Genomic DNA, 24114 nt, shown 5'->3' with positions numbered 1-24114 from the left:
CACTTAGATGCTTGGTACGCAGAAAGCACAGTTTGAAAGCCCTGGTGGTATTACTGTGCCAAAAGAAACAGATGACAATCGAGTTCAGTAAGAGTTAATAAACAGTATGCAAAAAAACAATGTTAGATTACACAATCTGACAGTGGTTCTCTTAATTCAATAAAATCTAAAGAATGCATGATACTAACACTGATGAAGGCCCCAGGTTTGAACTCTGCTCTATGTAGAATTAGCTTTAGGTTAAGAGCACAGGGAAACGAAGGTTCCAGATACTTTTCTGTAAGCACTGCAAGGAAGAGTCCGTACAGAGCTCAGGTAAGAGCAGGATTAAATGTGATGTCCTCAAAGTGAGTTTCAGCATGCTATTCAATTGCAGTTGGCTCACACAAGGTAAAGTAAGTTGTTGGATGGGTGCCTTCATCAACAAAATTATATCCAAAGATGAGCTTGAAATCAAATTGGAAACTGATGAATCTACACAGCTGTTATGTTAACATCTAAAAACAGAAAAGACAGGCTAACTTTGAGTTTACACACTTCATCAGACCTGAAAACTGCACGAGTTTAATATAAAAGTGAACAAAACAAAAAAAATTGCAGAGGAAAAAAATGAAGAATGAGAATGAATCAGGTCAAATGGCCAACAGACAGATTTCTGGAATTCTTGTTGTGAGGTGAAACTGGTGCGTCAAACAATGCATTAAAACAAAAGGGTGTAAACTGGTTAATCATTGGTGAAAAGACACAAGAAAGATAAACAAAACTTTCCCAAAACATAAGCAAATGTTTTGCAATCATATGTTTGCAAATGTTATGCAAACATAAGCAACACCAAGTCAGTATATTCAGAGAAATAAAGGGGAAAGGGAAACCTAAGGAGGAAATCCATTCATTATCACTGTGAAAGGGTCCATCAGCACTGCAAGTCAGCTGAGAATTGTTGCAAGTTTTCCTCAGTAATGCATCAGTAAAGCAAATCCATTAGTGCCTGTTAGATTCCCCATTATACCAAAAAGCATATTCAGCCAGCAGCGCAGTCCCCGATGCTGATCAGACTGCAGCAGTTAGGAGTCAATGAGAGGATCTTTGTCTGTTATTAGAGGAACACCTATTTAGAAAAGGCAACTGCTTAAAGTGCAAATGTTTTTTGATATGTGAATGTTTACACCATTTTCATGAAATGATTCACCACATATTAAGGGCCACTAACACAAGAGCCCTCACCTGACCTGATTCTCCAGAAAATGCATGTATCTGTACAGAAGTGTATACGATGGGGACAGAATTCCAACAGACTTCATTCGAGCGCCTCGTTCCAGTTCACTCTCCACAGGCATATTGGCAAAGCATGCCATGCCAAAGTAGTTACCTTTCCGAAAGTAGCTGAAAACACAAAGGACAGCTAACTGATCAGGGATACATATTAAATTAATGCGAATAGCTTACCTGGAAGCAGTCTTCTCAGTTAACTTTTTTTGAATCTTATTACAAATACATACAATGCAGGTAATGTTCAGATGCAACCTCCCCAGTCTCAGGGCTTACCTGACAGGTTATTAGCATCTATGTGCTAAAGCCAAAAATTGACAAGGATTCACACACTCAACACTTTGAAGTTAGAAATATAAGACAGAATGACTGGGAAGCAAACTTCCTCAACAGTCGGAAGCCCAAAATATACATGTTGGGTGACTGAAGTATTAGGCATAAGCTCAATGCTTTCAAGAAAATAGACCAATTTTTTTTGGCAATCATAGAATGGTTACAGCACAGAAGGTCATTCAGCCTGTTGAGTTTGTAGCAGTTCTCTATAAGAGCAACTCCGTTACGTCACACTGGCCCACCTTTCCCTGCAAACCTGAAAATTTACTTTATGTTTAGGTGCTTATCCAATTCCCCTTTGAAGCCACAATTGAATCTGCCTCTCATCCTTTCAGGCAGTGCATTCCAGAACCTGACCACTCGTGCAAAAAAAAAACTCTTCTCATGTTGCCTTTGTTTTTTTTTTGCCAATCACCTTAAATCTGTCTCCTCTGGTTCTCACCCCTATCAGCAATGGGAACAGTATCCTTGTCTACTCTGTCTAGGTCTCTCATGATTTTGAACACCTCTATCAAATCTCCTCTTGTCCCTTCTCCTCTCCAAAGAGAAGAATCCTGGCTTCTCCAGTCTAATCTTGTAAGTGAAGTGCTTAATCCCCAGAACCATTCTCAGAAATCTTCCCTACGTCCTCTCGACAGCCTTCTAATCTTTTTTAAAATGTGGTGCCCAGAATTGTACATAATACTCCAGTTGAGGCCAAACCAGTGTCTTATAAAGGTTCATCATAAATTCCCAGCTTTTGTGCTCTATGTCCCTATTTATAAAACCCGGGATCACAAATGTCTTTTTAACCACTTTCTCAACCTGCTCTGCCACCTTCAGTGACTTGTGCACATTTACCCCCAGGTCTCTCCACTCCTGCACCCCTTCAGAGCTGTATCCTTTATTTCATATTGCCTCTCCTCATTTTTCCTACCGAATGTATCACTTCACATTTCTCTGTAAAAAATGTCTGTCCATTCTGCCAGCCTATATCCTCTTGAATTCTAACACTACCTTCCTCACTATTAACAATGCTTCCATGTTTTGTGTCATCTGCAAATTTTGAAATTGTTCCCTATATACTTAAGTTTAAGTAATTAATATTTATCAAAAAAGACAGTGGTCCTAGTATTGACTTTTGGGGAACCCCATTGCATACTTTCCTCTTAGTCTTAAAAACAGCCATTGAAGGCAACTCCCTGTTTCTTGTCACTCATCCAACTTTGAACCCATGTCATCACTATCCTTTTATTCCATGAGCCTCAACAACACTAATAAACCTATTATATGGCACCATATTTAAACACCTATGGGAGTTCACATACATATCAACCACGTTACCTTCGTCAACCTACTGTTACCTTATCAAAAAATTTAATCAAGTTAGTTAAACATGATTTGCCTTTAGTAAATCCACATTAGCTTTATTTAATTCACCTTTGTCCAAGCGACTGTTAATTTTGTGCCAGATTATTGTTCTAAAAACTTTCACACCAATGAGGTTAAAATGGCTCACCTGTAATTGCTGGGCTTATCCTTAAACCCTTTTTTGAACAAGGGTGAAATATTTGCAATTCTCCAGTCCTTCAGCACCACCCCTGTATCTAAGAAGGATTAGAACTGCCACTGTAATTTCCACCCTCGATTCCTTCAGCAACCTTGGATGCATCACACCCCATCCTTGAGATTTATCGATATTTCTTTTAATATTACATTTAAGGAAAACGCAACACAATCTACTAAACTGAAATTACGATCATCATTTCCTTCCATCTTAACAATAACGGGCAGATTAGGTTTTTACTTAGGTATTTTTCCTCAGGCTCAGAACCTTTGTCCACTCCAATACAAACGGTCTTACTCTCCATGACCCACAGCACACCTGATCTGTCTAATACAATTTGTAGCCAGGCAAGAGATCAGTCAGAAAGCTCTGGTTATGGTCTTTCAGTGACTGGTCATTTCATTTGCCCTCATGAGCTTTCTTCACTTCCGAAAAGGTAACATATTAAACCTTTTACTAGAATCAGGTCACCAAATTGCCAAGCAGAATTAATAAAGAGTGAATAGAAATATAGAAACTAGGAGCAGAAGTAGGCCATTCGGTCCTTCGAGCCTGCTCCGCCATTCATTATGATCATGGCTGATCATCCAACTCAATAGCCTGCTCCCACTTTCTCCCCGTATCCTTTGATCCCTTTCGCCCCAAGAGCTATATCTAACTCCTTCTTGAAAACATACAATGTTTTGGTCTCAACTACTTTCTGTGGTAATGAATTCCACAGGCTCACCACACTCTGGGTGAAGTAATTTCTCCTCATCTTAGTCCTAAATGGTCTACCCCATATCCTTAGACTGTGACCCCTGGTTCTGGACTCCCCCACCATCGGGAACATCCTTCCTGTATCTACCCTGTCTAGTCCTGTTAGAATTTTAAAGGTTCCTATGAAATCCCCTCTCATTCTTCTGAACTCCAGCGAATATAATCCTGACCGACAATCTCTCCTCATATGTCTGTCCCACCATCCCAGGAATCAGTCGGGTAAACCTTCGCTGCACTCCCTCTATAGCAAGTACATCCTTCCTCAGATAAGGAGACCAAAACTGCACACAATATTCCAGGTGTGGTCTCACCAAGGCCCTGTACAACTGCAGCAAGACATCCCTGTTCCTGTACTCGAATCCTCTGGTTATGAAGGCCAACATACCATTTGCCTTCTTTACCGCCTGCTGCACCTGCATGCTTACCTTCAGCGACTGGTGTACAAGGACCATTGCACATTCCCCTCTTTCAATTTATAGCCATTCAGATAATAGTCTGCATTCGTGTTGTTGCAGATAAGTGCACAAGAAGCAATGACACACTGCAAATTTTCAAAGTTTATCTTATCTACCCTCCCTAGAGGAACAAAAATTACCACACAGATCTGGTAAACTGTGAATGTAAACCAAACTTGGTGCAATTCTTAAATATTGTGACAATTTGCTGCTGACCATCTGTTAGGCAATTTGTGTGTGTGGGCCTGGTTTTTAATCCCATGTGTACAGTGATCAAAAGACAAAGATACATTATAGACACATACTTCATTTTTGTCACATTGATATGGTGGTGAATCATAGGATGATGCAGCACAGAAGGCCAGTTGACCCATCTTGCAGTAGATCTCTACATCTCTACAGTAGAGCTGTCCAGTCTGTCCCACTCCTATGCTCTTTTCCCATAGCCCTGTAACTTTTTACCATGCAAGTATTTATTCAACTCTCTTTTGAATGGGATGTGCTAAATGGCATAGATTTCTAACAGATCTAGCAACTCAAAACTGGGCATCCATGAGACGCTGTGGGCCATTAGCAGCAGCAGAACTGCATTCAACCACAGTCTGTAACCTCATGGACCGGCACATTCTCCCACTCTATCATTATCATCAAGCCGTGGATCAATGCTGGTTCATTGAAGAGTGCAGGAGGCCTTGCCAGAAGCAACAGCAGGCATACATAAAAATTTGCCAACCTGATGAAGCTACCACACAGGACTGCATGTATGCCACACAGCATAAGCAGGTGATAGAGACAGCCAAGCAATCCCACAACCAGTGGATCACGTCTAAGCTCTACTGTCCTGCTACATCCAGTTGTGAAAGGCAGTGGACAATTAAACAACTCGCTGGAGGGAGAGGTTCCACAAATATCCCCATCCTCAATGATGGTGGAGTCCAGCACATCAGTGCAAAACACAAGGCTGAAGTACTTGCAACAAACTTCAGCCAGAAGTGCTGAGTCGATGATCCATCTCAGCTTCTTCCTGAGGTTCCCAGCATCACAGATGCAAGTCTTCAGTCAATTCGGTTCACTCCACATAACATCAAGAAATGGCTGAAGGTACTGGATACTGCAAAGGCTATGGACCTTGACAACATTCCAGCAACAGTTTTAGGATGTGTGTTCTAAAATTAGCCACACCCTCTAGCCAAGCTGTTCTAGTACAGCTACAACACTGGCAGCTATCAATTTTCCACATTCCCTCCTCCTGTGCTGTAACGTTCCACAAAGAGCAGGACAATTCCAATGCAGCTAATTATCACCCCATCAATCTACTCTTGATCATCAGTGAAGTGATGAAAGGTGTCATCAGTGTTATCGAGCGGGCTTACTTGGCAATAACCTGCTCACTGACACTTAGTTTGGGTTCTGCAAGGGCCCTTAAGCTCTTGACTTCATTACAACCTTGGTCCAAACATGGACAGGAGAGCTGAACTCCAGAGGTGAGGCGAGAGTTACTGCTTTTGACATCAAGGCAGTGTCTGAGCAAGTGTTGCATTAAGGGGGCCTAGCAAGATTAAAGTCAGGTGAAAACTCTCCACTGGTTGGGGTCATACCTTGCACAGCGGAAGATGGAGGTGGTTGTTGGAAATCAATCATCTCAGTTCCAGGACATCACTGCAAGAATTCCTCAGGATGGTGCCCTAGGCCCAACCATCTTCAGCTGCTTCATCAATGACCTTCCTTCCATCATAAGGTCAGAAGAGGGGATGTTCACTGATGATTGTGCAATGTTCAGCATTATTCACACCTCCTCAGATACTGAAGCAGTCCATGTCCAAATGCAGCAGCACCTGGGCAACATTCAAGCTTGGGATAAGTGGCAATTTACATTCACACCATACAAATACCAGGCAATGACCATCTCCACAAGTGAGAATCCAACCATCCCACCTTGACATTCAAAGGCATTACCATTATTGAATCCCAAACTATCAACATCCTGGACAGCCATATAAATACTGTGGCTACAAAATAAGGTCAGAGACTGGGAAATCTGCACGAGCGGCGATCCAAAACCACTCAAGTAGTTCAACACTATCCAGAACGAAGTAGCCCACTTGACTGGCAACCCATCCATCTTCAACATTCACTCCCTCCACTACCGATGCAAAGTGGCAGCAGTGTGTCCCATCGATTCCCAAGATGTTGATAGTTTGGGGTTCAAGGTAAGAGAGATGGTCATTGCCTGGCATTTGTGTGGTGTGAATGTAACTTGCCAGTTATCCCAAACTGAATGTTGACCAGGTTATGTCTCCCTCTACCACCTAGGACAAAGATATCAGATGATGGGAACACCACCACCTGCAAGTTCCCCTCCAAGTCACACACCATCCTAACTTGGAAATATATCGCCGTTCCTTCACTGTCACTGGGTCAAATTCCTGGAATTCCCTTCCGAACAGTACTGCGGGTGTACCTATACCTAGAATGCAGCAGTTCAAAGCAGCAGCTCACCATCACCTTCTCAAGGGTGATTGCGGCTGGGCAATAAATGCAGGCCTAGCCAGCGACACCCAGATCCCGTGAAAGAACAAAAACAAAGAATGTTTCTATTGAATCTGCTTCCACAATGTTTTTAGGTAATATAGTTCAAAACATAACCATGTGTTATGTAAAAGAATGTTCCCTCATGCCATCTCTGGTTCTTTTGACAATCACCTTAAATTGGCCTCCTCTGATCACCAGCACTTCTGCTACTGGAAATAGATTCTTCTTAATCATTCTAAAAACAAGGGCTCATGATTTTCCTCTATCGAATTGCCTCTTAACCTTCTCTGCTCTAAGTAGAACAATCCCAACTTTATGATCTCTCCACATAACTGAAGTCCCTCAACTGGGATACTAATCTAGTAAATCTCTTCTGCACCCTCTCCAAGGCCTTGACATCCCTTGGCCTTAACAAATGTAGAATCTTAGTAGCTGTTACATTTCTTTCTTTCAAACCTAACATTGACTTCGATCATGTAATGTACAATGCTAGATAAATGTTCCCTTACTCTTAAGATTATTTCACAAGTCTGGTTCATTACTCATGACCGAAGTGTAGTGCCCAAAGCTGAGCCAATACTCAAGATGAGGCATAGTCAGTGTCAAAGGTTTAGCATAACATCCTTGCTTTAGTACTGTTACTAAAGCCAACAAGCTCATATGTTTTTAACAGCCTTCTCAACTTCTCCTGCCACCTTCAAAAATTCTTGTAGACATTATCTAATTCAAATTTAGGGGCTGTGAGAAATTCCACTTTTCCTATTAAAAATTAAATACATTATATTGGAAGCTTTATCAAAACAATTATAGAAGGAATACAATATTTCTAGCAAATATTTTCACACATGCTCCACCACCACTTAACTCAATGGCTTCCACTGTGCTACCTAACATTAAATCTATGGATGAGTCAGAGTATTTATTAAGTTTGGCACTAGAAAGAATGAATCCATCCCAATAAAAACTCATCATTCTAGCCTAATAAATTCACCTGGCTGCTCCTTCTAGCTAAACCCAATGTAGTGCAATTTTGAGACAATATCTGATTGTCCAGCTAACTCCAACTAACCAGGGTTCTTAGATTTAGTTATGTGTAATGAGCCAAATTTAATAAATAATCTAACAGCAAGGGGACATTTATCTAACAGTGATCATTACGTGATCAGATTCAATGTTAGGTTTGGAAAAAAGAAATGCAACAGTTACTCAGATTCGAGATTTGTTTAGGCCAACTTTAATGGGGTGAGACAGAGACCGATGGCAGCAAATAGGTCAAACCTGATATTGAATGGAACTACAGATGAAGAGCGGGAGGCATTCAGAATATAATTTAGCTTAATTCAGGATCAGTATATATATCCCTAACCTTTTCAAGTAAAACAGTTGTAGTCAATCAGACGTGAGAGATAAAAAATCTAAAAGAGACTGGCAGAGATATAAAGAACAGCAAAGCCAAACAAAAAAATAGAGCTGCACAAAGAAATACAAAAAGAAACTTAGTAAAGATATCAAGATTAACATAAAATAATTTTACAACTATATTGTAAAACTTCCAAGGGCAATTGGGCCCTTTAAAAACAGATTAGATATTGCAAATGAAAATAACAAAATGGCAGCCTTGTTAAATAATTACTGCGTGTCAGTCTTCACACTATTTGAAAAAAATAATGGCACTAAATCCTCAGGACTTAACAGTTACAAAGCAACATGAGGAAATTGCAGATGCTTTAGCTATTTCTAAGTGTTCTCGATTCAGAAATTGTCCCTTCAGATTGGAAAATTGCAAATGTAACTTTATTACTTAAGGTGAGAGAGAGAGAGAGAGAGAGTGAGAGAAGAAAACAAAGAAACTATAGATCGGTTAGTCTAACATCTGTTGTGACAAAGTTATTGTAATCCATAATTAAGGACAGTGTGACTGAGCACTTGGAGAAATTTGAGCTGATTAGAGAGAACCAACATGGCTTTCTATAGGGTAGGTCATGTCTAACATGCCTAATTGAAATTTTTGACCAAGCACCTACAAGTAGACGAAGAATGTCTATGCATGAAAGCAAGATATTGCAGATGCTTGAAATCTGAAATTAAAACAAAAATGCCGGAAATACACAGCAGGTCAGGCAGCATTTGTAGAGAGAGAAAGAGTGTTAACATTTCAGGCCGATGAACTTGCATAAGAGCCAATGTCAATGGATGTAGTTTATAAACACTTCCAGAAGATATTCAGCAAGGTTCCACATAAGAGGCTGTTAACTAACATTAAACCTCATGGAGTTGTAGGTAAATTATTTGCTTAGTTAGGTGATAGAGGAGTACAGATAATTGGTACTTGAATCGGAAGCAAGTGACAAGTGGTAATGGTTGTAAGTAGAAAGGATTTACTAGATGGTTCGAGGACTGAATCTATTTGGCTTGAGCTAAGGAACAGAGGCAGAGGTAGTACTTTGCTGGGAGTTTTTCTATATAATGCTCCAAACAACGAGGGTAGATGAGGAAATTTGTTGGCAAATTTTGAAGCTATGTATCGAAAATAAGAGAGTAGTAATATTAGACTTTAATTTAGACTAGGAAAAACATTGCTAAGCATAAGGAAGAGGAGAAATTTCTGATATGTACAGAAGAATCTTCTTGATCAATATCTCCAGTCCAACAAGGAAGGAAGCAGTGTTGTTTCTGGTTCTGAGAAATGATATAGAACAAATAGAATCTGCTACAATAGAAATCATCTGGCTATCTGACCACAACATAATAGTCTAAAGTAATTATAGAAAGAGGCCAGAAAATATCAAAATTAAAAATACTCAACTGGGGAGGAGCTAACTTTAGCAACAGAAGGGGCCTGGTACAGGATTGGAAAAGGTAACTGCTGGATAAAGCAACAACAGATCAATGGAAAGCATTCAGGGAAGTCGGTGGCATAATAGTAATGTCACTGAACAAGTAATCCAGGGCCCAGGGTACTGCCCTGGGGACATGGGTTCAAATTGCCAGCTGGTGCAATTTAAATTCAATTAATAAATCTGAAATATAAAGCTAGTCTCAGTATTGGTGACCATGATAATTATCCTTTGATGTAAAAACCTAACCCACTAATGTCTATTACATAAGAGCTATGTCTATTACATTCGGCCCCTCATGCCTGCCCCACCATTCAATAAGATCATGGTCGATCTGCCCCAGGTCTCAACTCCTCTTTTGTGCCAGCTCCTCATAGCCCTCAACTCCCCAATATTTCAAAAATCTATCTACCTCTTCTTTCAATACTTTGTGATCTAACCTCCACAACTCTGAGGTAGAGAAATTCCAGACATTCACTACCCTCTGAGAAAAGAAATTCCTTCGCATCTCAGTTTTAAATGAGTGTCCCCTTATTCTGTAACTATGTCCCCTAGTTCGAGATTCCTCCACTAGTGGAAATACTCTCAATCAGATCAGAGTTAATGTTTCGCGTCCATATGGCTCTTCTTCAGGGAGTCATATGGACTCGAAACCTTAACTGTTTCTCTCCACAGATGCTGCCAGGCCTGCTGAGTTTCTCCAGCATTTTCTGTTTACTTCAGATTTCCAGCATCCGCAGTATTTTGCTTTTATCATAGTGGTTATGTTGCTGGACTAGTAATCTGGAGACCTGGACTATTGAAGTACAAGTTTAAATTCCACCACATGGTAGCTGGGGAATTTAAATTTAATTAAATAAATCTGGAATTAAAAAGCCACCATCAGTAATGGCGACCATGAAACTACCAATTGTCACAAAAATCCACTTGGTTCACTAATGTCTTTTAAAGAAAGAAATCCTACGCTCTTACCTGGTCTGGTTTATATGTGACTCCAGACCCACAACAACGTGGGTGATTCTTAACTGCCCTTTGAAATGGCCTAGCAAACCACTCAGCTGTACTAAAGGAGGTGACTCACCACCATCTTGGCAAGGGCAATTAGTGATGGGCAATAAATGCTGGCCGTTCCAGAGACACCCATACCCTGTGAACGGATTAAAAATAATGTTTTATATATGGACTTCAGAAGGCAAAATGCTACACAGCAGGCTTATTAATTCACATGGACTTCTAGCTTAAGGGGAAAGTAGCAATACAGATATAAATTTGGCTCAGTGACAGGAAGCAAGGTAGGGCAGGTGGTGAATGGATGCTTTCAAGTGGTTCACAGTGGTGTTCCCCAAGGATCAGTTTTGCATTTTATAAATGACCTGGACTCAGGTGTATGGAACAGCATAATAAGTTTTGCAGATAGGAAGCTTGGCAAAGTAGTGATGAAGATAGTGATAGACAACGGGGCGGGGGCAGTTAGGATAGTGAAATCCGTAGAAGCTCAGCAGGTGGATTTCAAAGCAGACAAGTGCACTATGGGAGGATCAATATACTATAAGTATTAATTATAAATGGCATGATTTTGATAAGTGTAAATGAGCAGAGACCTTGGTGTCAATATACACAAATCCGTAAAGGTGGCAGGGTAAGTTGATACAGTGGTGAAAAAAGTGTACAGGTTACTTGAGTTTATAAATGGAAGCATAGAATATAAAAGCAAAGAGATCATGTTAGAACTTTATAAGTAACTGGTTAGGCCTTAACTGGAATATTGTGGAAAATTCTGGGCACCACACTTCAGGAAAGGTGCAAGGTGACAGCTTACTAGGATGTTACCAGAGATGAGTGACTTCAGTTATGAAGAGGGGTTAGAAAAGTTAGGAGCATCCTCTTTGGAACAGGGAAGATTAAGAGGTGACTTAATAGAGGTTTTCAAGATGATGAGAGGTGTTGATAGAGTAAATAGAGATAAACCATTTGATAGAGGAAAAACTATCCCCTGTGTTGAAAGGGTCAATAACCAGAAGGCACAGATTTAAAACCATTGCCAGAAGATTTAGAGGGGCGATGAATAGAAATGTTTTTACAGAGTGGCAGGAATCTGGAATGCTCTCCCTAAAAAGGTAGTGTAGGCCAATTCAAAAATTATTTTTAAAAAGGACTTAGGCTCTTCAGAGCGAGGAACTTATAGGGTTACAGAATAGCTGGGATGTGATGCAAAGCATGACTGCACTTTCAAAGAGCCAGCACAGGTAGCATGGACCAAATGGCCTCTTTCTGTGTTTTTAGGATCCTATAATTCAAAATAATTCAAAATGGCTTTTGAATTGAATTGTAATAACTGTAGTCTAGCAAACATGGCATAGGTCTCTTAGTAGGCCATTCAGTCCCTAGTCTATTCCACAATTCAATTAATCATGGCTGGTCTGCATCTTAACTCTGTTTACTCAACATGGTTCCCTAACCCTTAGTGTACTCTTCTATGAAGAAAAATCCATCAATCTTAGTTTTGAAATTTTCAGTTGACCTAGTGTTAACAGCTTTGTGAAGTGTTCCAGATTTTCATATCCTTTGTGTGAAGAAATGCTTTGACATCCAACCCTGATGGTCCAGCTCTAATTTTACGATTAAAATGAATAATGATCTGTTGTGCAAAGTATTCCAGTAGCCTTAAATCAAAAGCCAACTCTTGGGGAGAAGCATAAAGAGCAAAGATTAGTGATAAATGCAATTATAACATCTAGCTTGCAAATTAATCCCCTATTTGGCTGTTACTATACAATCAAGAATAGGTGAATGTTTGGCTTATCGTTTAGTGGTACAGAGGTGCTGGAAGAAACATTGCACTTCAGACAATGACTTAATGTTGTACTATCACTTTTTTTATGCGAGACTCAATGTATGCCCTCAAATTGCTCCCACTATCAATGGCAGACCAATTTCTCTTGTGAGCTGGCTGAACTGGGCAAGTGCAATATTTAGCTTCCATTACCAGTTCATATGAAACCACATTAGTGTGGGTCTGGAGGCACATGCAAGCTAGATCTGGTAAGGGAAGCAGGTTTTCTACCCTCGAAAACACGAGTGAACCAGATGGGTTATCATGCCAATCTAGCAGCTTCATAGTCACTTTTAAATGCCAGCTTTTTAATCCAAGTTTTTTATAAACTGAATTAAAATTCTCAAACTGCCTTGGTGGAAATTTAACTTACGTTTTCTGTTAGTCCTTTATATAACTACAAACCATGGTTAACAATCAGTAACTGACCATGTTGTTCTATAGTCCAAAAATACTCTCTCTAGCCACAAACCAAGTTAACAGCAGAAATCCAGTATTTCAGATTTCCAGAAACTGCAGTATTTTGCTTTTGCAAAAATCCAGAACTTTTTTTGCTGGGGGATTTTAGCAGTTCAAATTTGGACAATTTATACACTCAATTACATTTTATTGAAATAAATTGACAACAACAAACAAGTTAGAATTAGTCCTTTCCACATTCATTCAGATTTGTCTTAGAGGAGTTTTGAGAAAGCCATCGAGAAAATTACTTACACAAAATCAGAGTTTATTCTGTGAGATCCACTGGCCATGGATTTAAATTCCACCCCTTCTAAATCCACTTCGTGTGGCAGACACCATTCAATAATGTTACCTGAGGAGGAAGATGTCAATTATCATGAGGGCAGAGCATGTTGGTCAATTCACAGGTACTGTGAAACTGCATTCACTGAACACAGGTTTGAGCTAACAATGGCCCTATCTCAATTGCAAAAAGATGTTTTTTCCACCTAAAAATCCTAAACAACAGGTCTGAATAAATGAAAGAATTTTAACTCAGGTTCTTGATTAACAGTTTTCACACTGGATGACTATGCAAATCTATGTGAGGAGCTTCAGAATCTCTCTGTTGGGCCTTATCATAATCTCTCTCCCCCATTTCCATCCTTTTGCTCACTTGTAGGTATGTAGCACAGAAGAATTAAATCCCGAGGTGAAAATGTGACAATGTCAGAATTCAGCTGCAGTTCAGCTTAGTTCTGGGCCACATTTGCACTTTAAACTTGAGCTCACCAAAGCAAGAGGGTGGAAGGTGAGAACACAGCCAGGACAGCATTGGAATGGTCAATTCTGGAGATGACAAAAGCATGGTTGAGGGTTTCAGCAGCAGATGGACTGCGGCAGGGGTGGAAACAGGCAATATTTACAGATGTGGAAATAGGTGATCCTGGAGAGAAAGAGGATCACCATCAGAGGCACAGGTTGAGATTGTGAACTGGGCCAGGAGGAAGACTGAATCGATGGCTAGGGAACAAAATTGACGGTTGGGACCAAAGGCAATGGCACTTGTCACAAAGGCTCAACTAGATGAAATTTTGTCTCATCCAAGATTCAATGTTAGATAAGCAGTCTGACAAGACACAGTCAAGGGATTGAGAGAGGCGGTAACAAGGTAGAGTTGGGTATCATCAGTGTACACGTGGAACTTGGCATTGTATTTTTGATCATGTTGTCAAGATTCAACATGCAAATGAAAAATAGGAACACACCGAGCATTGATCCTGGGAGCTCCTGAGTTAATATGCAGGGCTGATGAAGAGAATCATTACAGAAGATTTCATGGCTAACACTGGATAGCTAAGAATGGAAAAGGCTGCAAACAGATCGAGAAGGATGGGGAGAGATAGTGCATCATGGTTACAGAGAATGTCATTTGTGGTTTTGATTACGGCCATCTCAGTGCTGTGGCAGGGGTGGAGATCAAAATGGAGTAAGGTTCCTATGGTCATCCCACCTGAAAATAGATAATACTCAATTTAAACAATTTTCTGCATTAAAGACTCCATAGCATTGCAAGATTCTGTTAACTAACTTTTCGGCAAAGATCCTTTTGAAAATCTAATTGTGAAGGGTTAACTTTTAAGTGAAAAAGTACCTTTAAAAAAAATACTTTTATTACAAAGCAACCTACCATTTCACAAGCATATTACAAAAACCGTTTCCTTCCATCTTCACAGCAGTAAGTAGTAGATAATAGAATCAGCCGGTGACTTAAGAACAAATCTATATTTATGATCACTTTTTTATATTCTCAAAACGTTCAAGAATCCTTCACAGCCAGTCAATTGTTTTAAAGGTGGAGTCATTAGTAATTTGTAGGCAAGTGTTGCAGACAATTTGCACACAGCAAAATCCTTGTGAACAGTAAACAAGGAATAATTATTGGAGAACTCATTCAAGTAGTGCCTCAAACATCTTATCTGAAAGATAGTGCTTCCACCAATGCAGCATTCTCGCAGTACTGTACTGAAATGTCAACACAAATTATCTGAGGCCTAGGATGGAATTAGAACCCTGACCTTCTGAGTCAGAGACAAAAGTACTGCCAGCTCAGCCAAACTGACACTTCAAATTTTCAAAGGAATGGATTATAAGATTTGAGAGTGCCAAATCAGATAGTTCTGATGCCAGTATCGCAAGCGCTGTTTTCCAGTATTAGTCACTGTCTGAAGACGGGGGGGAACTGGGAGCAGGAAAGGACTAAGACCCACAGTAGTGTCTATAACTGTGCATTATTACACACTATACCCAAAGTAGATCTGCCTCCAGAAAAGAACAGGAAACTGACCCCAGCTGTCGTGGTGCTGGTACCCATACACCTAATCCATGGCTGATATCAACTATGAAAGCATCAGGTGCAGAACCTGACTAAAAGTGACAGCTTGGTTCAAATAGATGTGTCTGTGCAAATTGATTCCTCCCTTCAGGTGTAGCATTTCCATAATCCCATCCGCCCAGAAACTGTTGCATTATAAGTAACATTTGGTCATTTCTAACTCAGGATTGTGTTTGCCCAGAGACAAAAGTGTCTGAAATTCTGTTATAACGAATCACGTACACATTATACTGCAAAGTGGCAAAGTCAATGCAGCATGAGGGGCCAAAAAAATTATAGCACTGTATAGGATGCGGAGAAATGCAAATGCTTCTGGGCCACTTCAAATGGGTGGGATTGTAAAAGTACTGTCAGATGAATGCAGTTGGGCTCATTTTTGGACTCAAACCTAACAGCCACCTGATCAGGCCAGGATGATAACTTTCCAGTTACCTCATTATAAAGAAACTGAAGACGAACTCTGCCGAAGTATCAATGCCTGTCGTTACTAGACTGGACTGACTCCTGGAATGAAGGGATTTTAATTAATTCATGGGATGCGAGCATCACTGGCTAGGCAAGCATTTATTACCCACCCCTAATTGCCCATGAGAAGGTGGTGGTGAGCTACCTTCTTGAAATGCTGCAGGCCCTGTGCTGTTAGGGAGGGAGTTCCAGGATTTTGACCCAGCCGCAGTGACTATCATAACAGTGATAAATTTCCAAGTCAGGATGGTGAGTGGCTTGGAGGGGAATGTCCAGGTGGTGGTGTTCCCATGTACCTGCTGCCTTTGTCCTAGATGGTAGTGGTCATGGGGTTGGAAAGTGTTGTCTAAGCAACCTTGGTGAGTTCCTGCAGTGCATCTTGTAGATGGCACACATTGCTGCTACTGTGCGTCAGTGGTGGTGGGAGAGAATGTTTGTGGATAGGGTGCCAATCAAGCGGGCTGCTTTGCCCTGGATGGTGTCAAGCTTCTTGAGCATTGTTGGAGCTGCACTCATCCAGGCAAGTGGGGAGTATTCCATCACACTCCTGAGTTGTGCCTTGTAGACAGTAGACAGGCTTTGCGGAGTCAGGAGGCGAGGATTACTCGCCGCAGGATTCCTAGCCTCTGATCTGCTCTTGTAGCCACAGTATTTATATGGCTAGTCCAGTTCAGTTTCTGGTCAATGGTAAACACCCAGAATGTTGATAGTGAGGGGTCCAATGATGGTAACGCCATTGAGTGTCAAGGGGCAATGGTCTCTTGTTGGAGATGGTCATTGCCTGGTACTTGTGGCGCAAATGTTACTTGCCACTTGTCAGTCCAAACCTAGATACTGTCCAGCTCTTGCTGCATTTGGGCATCGACTGCTTCAGTATCTGAGGAGTCGCGATTGGTGCTGAACATTGTGCAATCATCAGCGAACATCCCCACTTCTGACCTTATGATGGAAGAAAAGTCACTGATGAAGCAGCTGAAGATGGTTGGGCCTAGGACACTAGCCTGAGGAACTCCTGCAGTGATGTCCTGGAACAGAGATGATTGACCTCCAACAACCACATCTATCTTCCTTTGTGCTCGGTGTGACTCCAAACAGCAGAGAATTCTGGCCCCCCCCACCACCGGCCGATTCCCATTGACTTCAATTTTGTGAGGGCTCCTTGATGCCACGCTCGGTCAAAAGCGGCCTTGATGTCAAGGGCAGTCACACTCACCGCACCTCTGGAGATCTTTTCTCCGTGTTTGAACCAAGGCTGTAATGAGGTCAGGAGCTGAGTGACCCTGGCGAAACCCAAACTGAGTGTCAGTGAGCAGTTTATTGCTAAGCAAGTGCCGCTCGATAGCACTGTTGATGATCCCTTCCATCGCTTTACTGATGGTCAAGGGTAAACTGATGGGTAATTGGCCAGGTTGGATTTATCTTGTTTTTATGTACAGGACATGCCTGGGCAATTTTCCACATTGCCAGGTAGATTCCAGTGTTGTAGCTGTACTGGAACAGCTTGACTAGGGGCACGACAGTTTCTTGAGCACAAGTTTTCAGTACTATTGCTAGAATATTACCAGGGCCCATTGCCCTTGCAGTATCCAGTGTCTTCTGCTGTGTCTCATTATCACGTGAAGTGATAGGAGTCATATAAAGTTGCTAGAAAAAGTAGAAGCCTGAGGATTGGGAACAGTTTAGAATTCAGCAAAGGAGGGCCAAGAGATTGATTAAGAGGGGAAAAATAGTACATGAGAGTAAACTTGCAAGGAGCATAAAAGCAGACTGTAAAAGCTTCTATAAATATGCAAAAAGAAAAAGATCAATGAAGACAAATGTAGGTCCCTGCCAGTCCAAAATTGGAGAATTTATAAGAGAGAGCAAGGAAATGGCAGAGCAATTAAACAACTACTTTAGTTCTTCTTCACAGAGGGAGAAACAAATAACTTCTCAGAAATGCTAGGAGGAGGAATTCATGGAAATTATGAAAAACATAGTGGAGAAATTATTAACCCAGGGCATAACAATCTACATCCCAGGGTACTAAAAGAGATAGCCATGGAAATAGTGGATGCGTTGGTTGTCACCTTCCAAAATTCTATAGATTCTGGAACAGTCCTGGTAGACTGATGGATGGCAAACGTAACCCACTCTTTATAAAAGGAAGAAGAAAACAGGGAATTACAGACCGGTTAGTCGAACATCAGTAGTAGGGAAAATGCTAGAGTCTACTATAAAGGATGTGATAATTGGACACTTAGAAAATATCAACAGGATTAGACAAAGTCAACATGGATTTATGAGGGAAATCATGTTTGACAAACCTACTGCAGTTTTAAGGACATAACTAGCAAAATAGATAAGGGAGAACCAGTGGATATGGTGTATCTGGATTTTCAGAAAGCTTTTGATAAAATCCCACATAAGAGGTTAGTGTGCAAAATTAAAGCACATGGGGTTGAGGATAATATGTTGGCCTAGATTGAGAATTGGTTAGCAGAGAGGAAAGGGAGTAGGAATAAATGGGTCTTTTTCCAAGTGGCAGGCAGTGACTAGTGGGGTACCACAGGGATGAGTGCTTGGGCCCCAGCTATTCACAATATATATCAATGATTTGGATGAGGGAACCCAAAGTAATATTTCCAAATTTGCTGACGACATGGAACTTGGTGGGAATGTGAGCGATGAGGAGGGTGTTAAGAAGCTTCAAGGCAATTTAGACAAGTTGAGAGAGTGGGAAAATATAGGGCCGATGCAGTGTAACGTGGATAAGTGTGAAGTTATCCACTTCGGTAGGAAAAACAGAATGGCAGGGTATTATGTAAATGGTGGTAGATTGGGAAATGTTGGTGTGCAAAGGGACACCAATCACTGAAAGCAAGCATGCAGGTGCAGCAAGCAGTTAAGGTTGCAAATGGTATGTTGGCCTTCATTGCAAGAGAACTTAAGTACAGGAGCAAGGATGTTTTACTGCAGCTAGACAGGGCCTTGATGAGGCCACACCTGGAGTAGTGTGTGCAGTTGTGGTTTCCTTCCCTAAGAAAGGGCATACTTGCCATAGACAGAGTGCAGCAAAGGTTCACCAGGCTGATTCTTGGGGCGGCAGGATTGTCGTATGAGGAGAGATTGGGCTGACTAGGCCTGTATTCACTAAAGTTTAGAAGAATGAGAGATCATCACATTGAAACGTATAAAAATTCTGACAGGGCTGGACAGACTAGATGCTGGGATGATGTTTCCTCTGGCTGGGGGTGGGGGTTTAGAATAAGGGGTCACAGTCTCAGGATATGGGATAAGCCATTTAAGACCGAGATATGAAGAGAAACTTCTTCATTCAGAGGGTGGTGAACCTAAGGAATTCTCTACCATTGAGGACTATGGAGGCCAAGTCACTGAATATATTTAAGAAGGAAATAGGTAGATTCCTAGACTCAAGGGATATGGGGAGAGAGCAGGGGTATGGCGTTGAGATGGTGGATCAGCCATTATCATAATGAATGGAGGAACAGGCTCAAAGGGCTGAATGACCCACTCCTGTTCCTATTTTCTACGTTTCTATGAATTGGATGCAGACTAGCATCTGTGATCCTGGGGACCTCCGGAGGAGGCTGAGATGGATCAACCACTTGGCACTTCTGGCTGAAGATTGTTGAAAATGCTTTGGCCTTATCTTTTGCATTGATGTGCTGGGCTCTCCTACCATTGATGATGGGGATATTTGTGGAGCCTCCTCCTCCAGTGAGTTGCTTAATTATCCACCACCATTCATGACTGGATGTGGGCAGGACTGCAGTGCTTAGATCTAATCCATTGTTTGTGGAATCGCTTAGCTCTGTCTTTCGCTTGCTGCTTATGCTGTTTGGCACGCAAGTAGTCCTATGTTATATCTTCACCAGGTTGATACCGCATTTTTAGGTCTGCTTGGTAGTGCTCCTGGCATGCCCTCCTGCAATCATCATTAAACCAGGATCGATTCCCTGGCTTGGTGGTAATGTTAGAGTGAGGGATACGCAGGGCCATGAGGTTACCAATTGTGGTTGAGTACAATTCTGCTGCTGCTGATGGCCCACAGCGCCTCATGGTTGCCCAGCCTCGAGCTGTTGATCTGTTCAAAATCTATCCCATTTAGCACGGTGGTAGTGCCACACAACACGATGGAGGGTATCCTCCAAATTGAACACGGACTTCATCCCAACAAGGACTGTGCGGTGGTTACTCCTATTGATACTGTCATGGACAGCTGCATCTGGGCAGGAAGGCTGGTGAGGACAAGGTCAAGTATGTTTTTCCCTTTTGTTGGTTCACTCACCACCTGCCGCAGACCGAGTCTAGCAGCTATGTCCTTTAGGACTCGGCCAGCTCGGTCAGTGTGATGGTGCCGAGCCACTCTTGGTAACAGACATTGAAGTCCCCCACTCAGAGTGCATTTTTCGCCCTTGCACCTTAGTACTTCCTCCAAGTGATGTTCCAGGTGGAGGAGTACTAAATTCATCAGCTTATGTGGTGGTTTGGGGGTGGGGGGGTGGCGGCGGCGGCGATACGCTGTAATCAGCAGGAGGTTTCCTTGCCCATGATGCCATGAGACTTCACGGGGTCTGGAGTCAATGTTGAGGACTCCCAGGGCAACTCCCTCCCAACTGTATACCATGTGCTGCGACCCTTGCTGGGTCTGTCCTGCTAATGGGACAGGACATACTCAGGGATGATGATGATGGTGGTGGTGTCTGGGACATTTTCTGTAAGGTATGATTCCATGAGCATGACAATGTCTGGCCACTGCTTCTCTAGTCTGTCTCCCAATTTTGGCACAAGCCCCAAGACAGAGGTCAGCAAATTTTTGGATACCCAGGGAATTATGGTATATGTAGATAATGCATGAACGTGGAGTTGAAGTAGAAGATCAGCCATGAATGGTGGAATACGCGCAAAGGGCCAAATGGTTTGCTCCAGTTCCTATTTCCTATATTATGTTCTTTTAAAAAGACTGGAACTCCAAACCAAAATCAGAAACAAAACCTGAAAGCACTCAGAACAGAGGGGTTGAGTCTGCATGCTTTGGAAAAAAAACTGAAAAATGGTCTACCTCAAATATTAATTGTTGATTTTCTGTACAGATGGAGCCTAACCTGAATGTTTCCAGATACTGTATCTGTTTAGAAGGTGTTAATTGGAACAGCACTGTCTTTGTACAAGAGATACTAGAGGTAGCTGAGAAAGATGAAAGCTAGAAGTGGAACGGTATGGGAGGGAGTTTCAAAAGACAGTTGAAACCTCTGTCACTGAAGATGCAGTAGAGAAGTGAGGTTGGGGGAGTGGCATGCACAGGAGGCAAGAGACAGAGGACCAGTGGTTACATGAAGTGAAACAAGGTTGGAGAAAGTTGGACAGAAGGGGTATGGAAAGGCTGGAAGGGTTTTAAATTCAATCCATTATCAAAATTAAATAAAGTGCCTCTACATTATCCATTGCTATGCATTCCCTGCATCGATTTGCAAGCAGCTCTCTATCTTATCAGTTCTGCATAGAAGAAACTGGGCCTGTCCTTGAATGTTGCCAAAACAAAACTCATATCACCTTGCACCTGGTCAGCCAAATATTCTGCTTCCCATATATGTCGAAGGACAGACTTTGGAATATGTTGAGCACTTCCCATATCTTGGCAGCCAATACTCTCTCAAAAGGCCACCATTGATGAGGAGATCCAACACTGCATCAGCTGCACCAGCTCAGCCTTCTACAAACAACAGCAGCAAGTGTTTGACAACAAAGACCTCCGCAAGTCAACAAACATCCTAGTGTACAGAGAAGTTGTCGTCACCATGCTCTTGTACTGTGGTGAGACCTGGGCTGTGTAGCAGCGACACATCAGAGTACTAGATAAATTCCATCAGCAATGTCTCTGCCATATCCTTTGGATTCAATGGGAGGACTATGAAGCAAATGTTAATGTCCCTCTTAAAGCCAGCTCCACAAGAATTCAAGCAAAGCTCTGGCAAAATCAATGTCAATGATTTCAGGATTACTGCCTGGCCAGAAATCATCTCTCCCGCCAGGTCCTGTTTTCTCAATGCTCAAATGACCAATGTTCCAAGGGAGGTCAAAGAAAACGATTCAAAGTCACTCTGAAGCTACCCTTGAAAAGCAGCAGCATTGACATTAATAACTGGGAGGAACTTGCTATCAATTGTTCATAATGGCGACAACTTGTCCATCAAGCTGCAACATGCTCTGAGTCACAACATCTTAATGGTGAGACAAAGCAGTGGCGCAGAAGGAAAGAAAAGGAAACAAATCCTACACTCCAGATTCCATTACCACGTGAGATATCCTGTTCCACGTGCACAAAGACGCGCTGGTCGAGAATCAGCTTATTCAATCACATGAAGACCCATGGCAGAAACTCACACCTGAGTAGGCATCATTCTCGAACCAAGGGACAGACGACGATTAGGGTCTGGATTTCATTTCGCCCAAAACTCCTTTTCCTTAATGATAACATATCCAAAACTTCAGATTTCCAATTCCAAAATCGAGTTGGCAAGCTCCAGTTTATTACGCAGAAGATATGGAATGACTGGAGTGAACCCAGAGAAGAAAGGTAAGCAACACGGATAGAATTGCAGAACAGATTACCAGGAGTAGTCAACTGCAAAACACTGCATGGCTTAAAAAAGGCTGGATGAATTCCTATTAGGAAAGCTGATACAGTACAAGATGACTGTCATAGAATCACAATAAGGAAGCTGATGGCAGATTTGGAAGAACAAGCTAGATGGAGCATAGGGCTTCCTCTGCCCAATACATTACTGTATTACAACCTCTAATTGTGCATTTTTAACCTAATGTTACAAGTGTGATAATGCTTTCCTTTTACTCCAATAGCTTCACTCCCGCACACAGTACAATCCTTGATAGAGTCTGAATAAATTTAAGGAGGAGATAGGCAGATTTTTAATTAGTAACGGGTTGAAAGGTTATGGGGAGAGGGCGGGAAATTGGAGTTGAGGCTGAAATGAGATCAGCCATGATCGTAATGAATGGCGGGGCAGGCTCGAGGGGCTGAATTGCCTACTCCTGCTCCTAGTTCTTATGTTCTTGTCAAATTCAAAAGCAACCAATACCACAACTATCCAACAGAATTTGTTTTCTTTTACTGGAAAGATGGCAACAATACTCCTTGCCACCTCGTCCACCATGAACTCCAGGGTCATTCATTTATCCAAGCAGATTTTACATAGCAGATGCCACTGGCCAATCCAAGTGTATATAGATCAAACCCAACTGGCTTTCAATCCCAATATTCTGACACAAGTTGTTCTGCCTAAATCAGAATGCCAGGAACAATGACATTTCAATCACATACTACACTGTATCTCTCTTATTATGACTAAGTTGCATCGAGTAAACAGAGAGCTGAGTCTCTGCAATGAACGTGGTACATCTCAATACATGACAGGAGCAGACATCAACCCTACACATCCTTTTGTCACAAATGAAATAACTTGCTGTGACCAAAGTAGAGGACAAACATCCCATCCTCCTGCACCCACCCCCTACCCGAGTACCACAGATACACCCTCCTCCCTTCTATTACCACGGATACCTCCTCCTCCTGGTGTCACCGATACCCCGCCATCTTCCCGCTGACTGTGCAGCCATTTTAATTGCGGCTCTGTATGTGGGAAGGGGGGGATGCTGTTGTGAGCCCGGTCTCACCTGCTCTGGTGTCGAAAGTCACCACAAATACCGCCACCACCTGTTCCTCCTCTTCCTGCTGCTGAGCTCCCGGAGCGGCGGCCGCCTCTCGCTCCGATCCCGGGCTCCAGCTCTCGGCAGCTCCACCGGACAAGCTGTGCGGTCCAGGCGCTGAACCGGCTCCGTTCCCGGGAGCCAGGCTGGAGCCATCCCAGGGAGGGAATGTGACAGCAGGACCTTCCTCATACTCTAGCAGCGGGGCGCGGTCCGCCATCCCGGCTGGGCTGGGCTGGCCTGGCCTCAGGGTAGCGCTCGCTCACCCTCCCTCACTGTTCCCACTGCCAGACCCGCAGCTCGCCAGTGGCTGTACAACAACCGGAAACTGCAGCTGGGAACCGGACATGGCGTCAGGCCAACGGCACCAGCGCTGCGCCATCTTGGGAAGGCCACATGTTGACTTTCTCCGCCCAATGAAACTGTTAGAGGAGACAGTCCATGAGCTACGTTCCCCGCGCACCCACCGGCCGCCGCCGCCCCCCCTCTGACAGGTTCCTCCTCTTGCTCTAGGCCTG

At 42.4% G+C, this 24114-nt stretch overlaps 1 protein-coding gene across 2 annotated transcripts in view; it reads right to left on the bottom strand.

Annotated features, from left to right (window-relative positions):
• The window catches only part of dennd11 (DENN domain containing 11), a 29707-nt gene extending 5763 nt beyond the window's left edge, over positions 1-23944 (bottom strand). For both annotated transcript variants that reach the window (XM_078568172.1, XM_078568171.1), the window contains exons 1-3: positions 23564-23944; positions 13279-13378; positions 1225-1383 (exon numbers count right to left, since the gene is read on the bottom strand). In XM_078568172.1, the coding sequence (XP_078424298.1) occupies positions 1225-1383; positions 13279-13378; positions 23564-23816 (512 nt within the window). In that variant the 5' untranslated portion in view covers positions 23817-23944. The remainder of the gene's footprint in view (positions 1-1224; positions 1384-13278; positions 13379-23563) is intronic.
• Positions 23945-24114: the final 170 nt, after the last annotated feature.

Source organism: Cetorhinus maximus, chromosome 22, assembly GCF_964194155.1.
Source record: "Cetorhinus maximus chromosome 22, sCetMax3.hap1.1, whole genome shotgun sequence".
Lineage (NCBI taxonomy): Eukaryota > Metazoa > Chordata > Chondrichthyes > Lamniformes > Cetorhinidae > Cetorhinus > Cetorhinus maximus.
This window is presented reverse-complemented; position numbering and strand designations above follow the sequence as displayed.